Source organism: Mus caroli, chromosome 3 (assembly GCF_900094665.2).
Source record: "Mus caroli chromosome 3, CAROLI_EIJ_v1.1, whole genome shotgun sequence".
NCBI lineage: Eukaryota > Metazoa > Chordata > Mammalia > Rodentia > Muridae > Mus > Mus caroli.
Genome location: NC_034572.1, coordinates 103,155,998 through 103,163,672, shown reverse-complemented (window position 1 = coordinate 103,163,672; position 7,675 = coordinate 103,155,998). Strand labels below are relative to the sequence as shown.

Here is a 7,675-nt window from a genome sequence, read left to right as displayed (position 1 = left end):
GTACTTTTTATTTCAAAACTTAAATTGTAAGATCATAAGAAAAATAATTTAACAGTCTTTGTTCCTTTGTTTCCTTGCTTGTTTGAGACAGGGTTTCATTGTGTAGCCCCAGCTGTCCTGAAGCATGCTGTGTAGAGCTGGTTGACCTCAAATTTGTCTCTGCCTCTGAGTGTTGAAGCTGCAGTTGTGTGCCACCACAGCTAGCTGAATCTTTTCTTTTATGCTACCAGGCGATCAAACTCAGGCCTTGGGCATGCTGGGAATAAGGAAGGAAGGGCCTTTGGGGTTCAGTTGCTGCTTTCTGTTTTCAGGGAGGCTTAAAAATAACAACCTTCCTCATTACGATCTCAAACATCGGAGGCCTAGGAATGCAGTTCAGTTGGTAAAGTGCCTGCCCGCATGTATGAAGCCCTGGGGTCAGTTCCCAGCATTGCAGAAAATGGGATATGCTAACACAGGCCTATAATCCCAGCACTCGGGAGGCGGAAGCAAGAAGTTCAAGGCCATATTCAGCTATGAAGAGAGTCTGAGGAAAAAAAAAAAAAACAAGGTCTCCAACACTTGAAATTCAACCAGAATTTAAGCCTGAAAGAAAATATACTTCCTCTCCATTCACAAACTTCCTGGCACGAACCAGTGTGTAGGCCAGAAGAGATGGCAGCAGTGAATATACTTTACTTAAGATATCAGGGACAGTGTATTCCTAGGAGGAGCTCCCCAGCAGGAAAAGAGAAGAGGATTAAAAATACACAAAACACTCAAGGCTAGGATTGAGCTCAGCAAAGCCCCTGCTTAACATCTGCAGGGTGCTGGACTGGATCCCAGCACAGAGATAGTCCTAAGTATCTCCAGACAATAAAGAAGCTAGGGAAGCCCCCTCGTTCCAAGGCTTGCAAAGTTTCAGCTACCAAGGTAGCATGAGACATTAGGACCTCGAAGACTGCATCTCCCATGTCTGATTTCCCAGGAAGCTCCCTGAAAATTCCCACACTAAGATGGAATAAGAAAGAAGAGATCTGTCACTCAGCATCCTGGGGCAAGGCTCAAATGAGCTGTGCGGTGGAGTAAGAGAAAGCCAAGGGCTCACAGGCGATGGGTTGAGCAGGGGGCAATGGTTGAAGCAGACACCGTTCCGTTCTGCATGGACACTCTCTATTCTGCAGAGGGGAGTGTGTGTGTGTGTGTGCGTGCTTGTGTCTGTGTACCTCTATGTGTGTTGAGTCTGATTAGCAGCAATGCAAAAGTCACTCAGTAGAGAGCAGAGAGGACTGTGCGTGTGCTAGACTGTGTGTTTGCTTGCACTTCTCTACTTGTTTCTTGAAGTCTACTCAGGCTGAGAAACAATTTTAATAACACTGGCTCTCTAACTGGGTCAATACTACAACACTATCTCCCTAGCATTTATTAGAGCACATTCCCCTAGCAAACCTGATTGGTTGCTTTCTGTCTTTGGTTTTTATTGTATGTGTGGAGAGGGTTTTTTTCCCCGTGAGACAGAGCCTCACGTAAGCCATGGTAGCTTCAGACTCACTATGTAGACGAGGAAGACTCTGAACTTCGGAACTTGTCCCCACTCCCCAATGCTGGGATCGTGGGCGTGCCCCTTCCACATGAGGCCTGTGTTCTGAAGTCACAGCACTGGGAACTGCAATCTCTAGTTGTCCCAGCTCTTTGTGTGCTGCTAAAGGGTAAGACTGTTTCTTTAGAACAAGGATCTGAGCTGGAGACAAGGCTCAATGGTAGAGAGCCTGCACTGCGCATACCGAGAGCCCTGGGATATATTTCCAGCCCCTAAGAGGAAAGAGCAGACTATGACAAACTAAATCCAACGGCTGCTTTGAACGATGCGTCCTAACTGGAAGCACTGCATGCTTATGCTAAACATAAAATTATGTTATGCCTCAGCTCAGCTCAAGCAGAGTTGGAGGGCTATGATGCGGGGTGGGGGAGACTAACCGCTAAAGGCTCCCTACAAGAACTATGCTGATCCCTGGGTGGGAATGTTAAGAAACCTTCTAATGTGCAAAGAAATGTGTTTATCAAAGCTAGGAGGTGAACACAAACTCAGAATGTAAGTAAAAGCCAAGGGCTGGAAGTGGGGCTCGGTGGTAGAGTACTTGACTAGCATGTACAAGCCCTGGGGAAGAGGAAGGGGTAGGTGCAGGAAATGAAAAAAGCAGCCCTTGTCCCCGTAAGTTGTAAGCACATAGGGGTCCGTGGGTAAGGGATCAGGGTCACCAGGCTTCAAGACAACTGATGGACTAACTTCAGAGATGTGATGAACAGCTTGACCCTGGCTAGAAAACATGGCTTCAGCAAAGAGCAAGGATGAGCAGGGAGCCCTAAGACAAACCTTGGGCACAGATGTAGGGAAGTGAAGAGCTTGGGAGGGGGAGGGGAACGCACCTTTCGAGCACACAAAGATCTGGCGGATTCAGCTAAGAGACTTAAGAGGGCAGCTGCTTGGCACTGCTTATGTAATGAGGATTTTTCTCTCTGAAAACCCTCTGATTTCATAATCCACTGATTATGAACCCTTGAAGATTCAGTTTAAGAATAAGGGTTCACAGAGCGCTTGCCCAGGGACTGACTCTGCAGCCCGGAACACATCTCAGGGAGGTCAGACTCTGCCATGCGGCACAGGCGGTTTGTTCTGGTTCCTTAGGAGATGACCAAGTATGCATGCAGCCCCTCAGAACACAGACTATGCTTCTCAACTTCCCTCACTGCCTTATGTGAGCCCAGGAAGGGTCAGTAGTGTTGCCTAGCAACGAGCAGCAAAGCACACTGGGCAGCTGGAACATTCGACCTCTCTTCCTTTCTGCTAGTGTAGGCTATGCCAGGTTAACCCTCTATGTCTGCCATGGTTATGAAGATGGACACTCGTGGCTCTGACACTGCAGAGCATGCCTAGTTGAGTTGCCTCTGGACTCCCATGCCTCACACACAAATATCTCCTTGAAGCCCCTTTTTCATTAAACAAAGCCACGTATCTCTCTCCTATACTACTACCATCCCAACTCCAGTCAGAAAGCTCTAGGAGGGTGAGCACTTGCCTAGAACATGCAAAGCCCTGGGATTCAGAGTTTTCTCTATGAAAAATCTGAATTTTTCAGATTTTTTTTTCAGGCACCATTTTATGCAAAGTATAATAGGTAAACTTTGAAAAAAAAGATAATCCTAGATCTTAAACCTACATCACCCCTGGGAAAAATTGAGCAGAGGAACTGGTGTTTGTTTTTGAGATAGGCTTTTACCATGTAGCCCAGGCTGGCTTCAAACCCATAATCCTCGTGTCACATCTATCCGTGTGCTAGGATTACAGGTGTGAGCCTCTATGCCCAGCCCTGGGAAAGGTTCTCAAGTGGCTTTGACTACATTTAAATGTTTAATGTCACATACAACATACGCTTGTTCTAACACCAAAATGTGGGTGAAGACAAAATTAACACATTACCACATCCAATTTCTTCATTGTTGTAAACTCCAATTTTAAAAAAAAATCTAATCTAATATTAAAAGAAAGCAATGACTATTAGCTAAGCCCTTCCTCAGGCAAAGGGCGGTCTATATGTGTCAGGCAGATCTGTCGTCGAGATCAGGACCCAATTTGTGTTAAAACTCTCAAACTATTTCTTGAATTATGACTGTACAGAGTTTAAATTCTAGGGCTGAGGATGTAGCTGAGTGGCAGAGTGCTTGCTTACCATGTGCAAGGGTTCGAGTCCCGGCACCACTAAAATGACAAAAAGTTTGAATCCTAAGCAAACCCCAACTATCAGTGGGTCTCTGAGCTTCATGAAGTCCGGGTGGCTCAGTTATCTTCCGGCCGATAATCCCAAGAATTATGCAGGTCAACCACGACTGCGGAGCCATCACTGCTTAAGCAAACCGAGTCAGCGATGAGGGACCGCACCCTGTCCTCATCAGCACACAGGCGGTGCAGTTTGGGGTAAGTGAGCAGTCTCTGCAGGGGAATGTAAAACTTCTCTCCTTCACAGAAGGGCTTGGGAGAACTTTCTATCCTGGCCTTTTCAGCCTCCGTGAAGACTGCTCCCAACAGGAGGTGGGGGGCTGGGCAGGAGTCCGTGTCCCCTGGCTTAGGGCCCTGGTCCTTCTCCCGGTCCCGCAGCATTCTCTGGTATCTCAGCCTCAGTCGATCCACTTGTATCAGGAGTTCCCCAACCAGAACAAACTTGAGCACCTTCTCCTGCTGTAAACTCGGGTAGGAGGTTGTATAAACCTGAAGGGCAGAAAGCCAAACAAAATACCAAAGCTTTTTAAATCATCAGCAATTCAGCCCCACAGGAACCATGAGTGCCTCCTGCCTATGTGTCAGAGCCTACTCATTGTAAAAGCCTTGATTTTACTGGGAGCCAAATACATGCAGGCATTAGCTAGCTGGTTTGCTTCTAATTCTAATGCCAACGATTTCCCAGTCCGGCTTCTACCAGTAGGCACTAACTTTAATTTTAAAAAAACAAAAATTATTATTTTGTGTGTAAGTCTTTTGCCTGTGTGTATGTCTGTGCACCATATGCATGTCAGGCACCCACTGAGGCCAGAAGAGCTCACTGGATCTGGGGAGACTAGAGTTAAACACATAGTTGTGGGCTGGATCAAACCCATAACCCAGTGTTTCTACCTGATATTGCATGGTAATCCGTGTAAAAAGGGAAAATGGTCCAATCAAGAAGCAGTGATGCTCACCTCTAACCCCAGCTCCCTGAGAGGCTCAGGCAGGACAGCTACTGAGCCAAGAGAGCCAGGCCACTCCAGACAATGAAGTGAAACACAAACAAAAGAAAAATTAAGAGTAAATGAAAATGATTCCACCAAATGAAGAATGTATTCTTTTGAAAGATAAGGTGAGGGGTGCTATCACACTCACACTCTTACACTAATCACTGATCATTAATCACAGGCTGGGGAGGAACTATTCCTGGCTTTCTCTTTACTGCTGACACTCCTAAGATATAACAAAGGAGGGAGCAAAAGCTCTGCATTAAAACACCCTAAGAAGGCCTCCAGCAAACTGTTCTCAGTAACATAAAACCAAGGGGCCAAGCACTCTGAAAGTGTGCCATAGGCCAACCCAGCCAACACTCATCCAGCCTGAAGGATCTTTCTATGAGGAACCTCAAAAATAGGTCATTTAGCCAGGTGTGGTGATGCACGATTTTAATCCCGGCACGTGAGAAGTAGAGATAGGAGATCTGTATGTGTTCAAGGCCAGTCTGGTCTACATAGCAAGCCTAGGCCATCTTGGGGTACAGAGTGAGACCCTGTCAAAAAAGAAAGACAGAAAGGGAGAAGACAGAGAGAAATAAAAATTCAAAAAAAAAAAAACAAAAAACAAACAAACCAGGCCATTTATACCTCTTTCTACTTTGTGAACCAGTAACCAAAAGAAGAAACGGGGAGAGGAAGAAGGAAAGAGAAAAGGAGAAGTAGAGGAAAGGAATGAGGGAAGGAAGGAAAATGGAAGGAGGGAGAAGGGAGGAGGGAGGGAAGGAGGGGAGGACGGACGGAGGGAGGAGCAGTGGTAGTCTTCATAGAAGTTGCCCTCGTCCCCACTGTCCGTCACACTGACCCACAGACTCCTCTCCCCGACAGCTAGCTCAGGAGAATACTCACAGGTTTATAAACGTGCTGGTCACACTGTTGGGAAACCGAAGGTTTAGAGAGCTTCCCGCCATTCTTTGTAAAGACACCTATCTGGGTACAATATCCAACATGCTCAGATCCAGCTGGCGGTGCCCCTACCCCAGTAAACTCCACATGGTAATTGTAGCAGTTTGCCACGTGTAAAGCCCTGAAATCAAACAACAGAGGGAAACCACTTCTCTGAATATACAGGTATGGCCAAACAGCTAATCAAACAAACGATTCCCAAGCGCCTTCTTGTCGGCAGTGTTAGGAAACACAGAAATATGACGAATCAGAGAATTTCTAAACCAGGCATGGTGGTGGGTACCTATCAGGCCACTCAGACTGAAGAAGCAGAAGGGTTGGGAGTTTAAAGCTAGCCTGAGCTATATAAGGAGAGACCACCTCAAATAAAAAAAGATCTAAAGTTATAGATCCCTGTGCATGCACAGGGTATTTCACCGGGATGCCCCATTTCTGTAGGGAACAAAGGCACATTTTCAGCTTCTGAGTCACCATAGGAAGAGGAAAGGGAAGCTATGGGTCAGGCAGAGAGTAGGGGTGGGTGAGGAGATCTCAAAGACTTCAGCCTAAACTATGCACATTTGGAATTATACCAAAAAAAAAAAAAAAGTGCACAAACCAAGAAGCCACCCCTCACAGCCCAGACCTTCCTCCCCATTTTGGCCCTCATCCTATGCCAACACTGCAGGTGCCTCTTAAAGACATCTAGTAGGCACACACTCTTCTCCCGCTGCTCTCCTTGTGCTCTCACTACCTTGTAAGTCACACATGGGGACCTTGCTGGAATCAAGTAAGAAACAGCATAGGTAAGACAGACATATCACAGCTTATTTCCTTCCTATAACAGGGTTCCAACCAAAACAAACAAACAAACAAACAAACAAACAACCTTCTGAACTTACCAGGTCTGAAACTCCATTCTGCTCCACTCAAATTTATGGTCAGCGTCCCTCAGGGTCACTGTAGGAAACAGGGGGTTGAATTCAGCATTTGGGGTGCTGATGACAACCATGGCTGGTGACAGGTATCCAAAAACCACATCAGGAAATCTGGCCAGATCATCTGAATCCAAGTGTTCTATTCTAAAGTGGTTAATAACAAAGATGAAATTAATGTGGCTTCACTTTCCCTGGTTGAATATTAATGTAATGAGCAAAAATAATTCCTACCTGAATATTGATTTCTCAGTCCTTTGATAATGCACCAGTCCTGAACCCATGAACAATTGTTTTTATGTCTGAACTCTTCCCACTCCCAGTTCTGTTCAGGATGATCTGCCAACTAAGATCTTCTGCTGCATTCTATAGAACTCATAGCAGTACTCCTTATTTATTTGTTTGTTTATTTGTTTATTTATTTGGTTTTTCGAGACAGAGTTTCTCTGTATAGCCCTGGCTGTCCTGGATCTCACTTTGTAGACCAGGCTAGCCTCGAACTCAGAAATCTGCCTGCCTCTGCCTCTGCCTCCCGAGGGCTGGGATTAAAGGCGTGTGCTACCATGCCCAGCTGGCTGGTATTCCTTTTTTAAAGCATCTGAGTTTGTATAGTCCTTGATTTGCCCCAAGAACACAACATTACCACTATATGCGCTTTTCAAAAATGCATTCCCAGGCAGCTACAGAGAGCACAGCAATTCTGAGCACATACCGCTCTTACAGGGGATCTGAGTTTGGTTTCTAGAACCCGTGTCAGGTGTAACTCCAGACCCAGGGTAGCTCACACCTTCTTCCAGCTTCCAGAGGCACCTGAACTCACACACACTTGTGGACATGCTTGGACCTCAGTTCAGATCCCCTGTCCTCACAGACACAATCTGACCTTGGAACACACATCTGTAACCCCAACGCTGGGAGGTGGAGATCAGAACAACTGGGCTGCTGGGCTGTGAGAGTGAGATGAGGATTATACAACATGATCACATGCACCACTGTGAGATGAGGATTATACAACATGATCACATGCATCACTGTGAGATGAGGGTTATACAACATGATCACATGCA

General features: G+C 46.1%; 1 protein-coding gene across 3 annotated transcripts in view; it reads right to left on the bottom strand.

Moving 5' to 3' along the window:
- Positions 1 to 498: 498 nt before the first annotated feature.
- Henmt1 (HEN methyltransferase 1) overlaps positions 499 to 7,675 on the bottom strand; it is a 22,614-nt gene continuing 15,437 nt past the window's right edge. For 2 of the 3 annotated variants that reach the window (XM_021158785.1, XM_021158786.1), the window contains exons 6-8: positions 6,576 to 6,755; positions 5,638 to 5,815; positions 3,376 to 4,243 (exon numbers count right to left, since the gene is read on the bottom strand). In XM_021158785.1, coding sequence (XP_021014444.1) covers positions 3,815 to 4,243; positions 5,638 to 5,815; positions 6,576 to 6,755 — 787 coding nt within the window. In that variant the 3' untranslated portion in view covers positions 3,376 to 3,814. Of the gene's footprint in view, positions 527 to 3,375; positions 4,244 to 5,637; positions 5,816 to 6,575; positions 6,756 to 7,675 lie in introns of those variants that run through there. The other variant, XR_002377579.1, reaches the window with a different exon arrangement.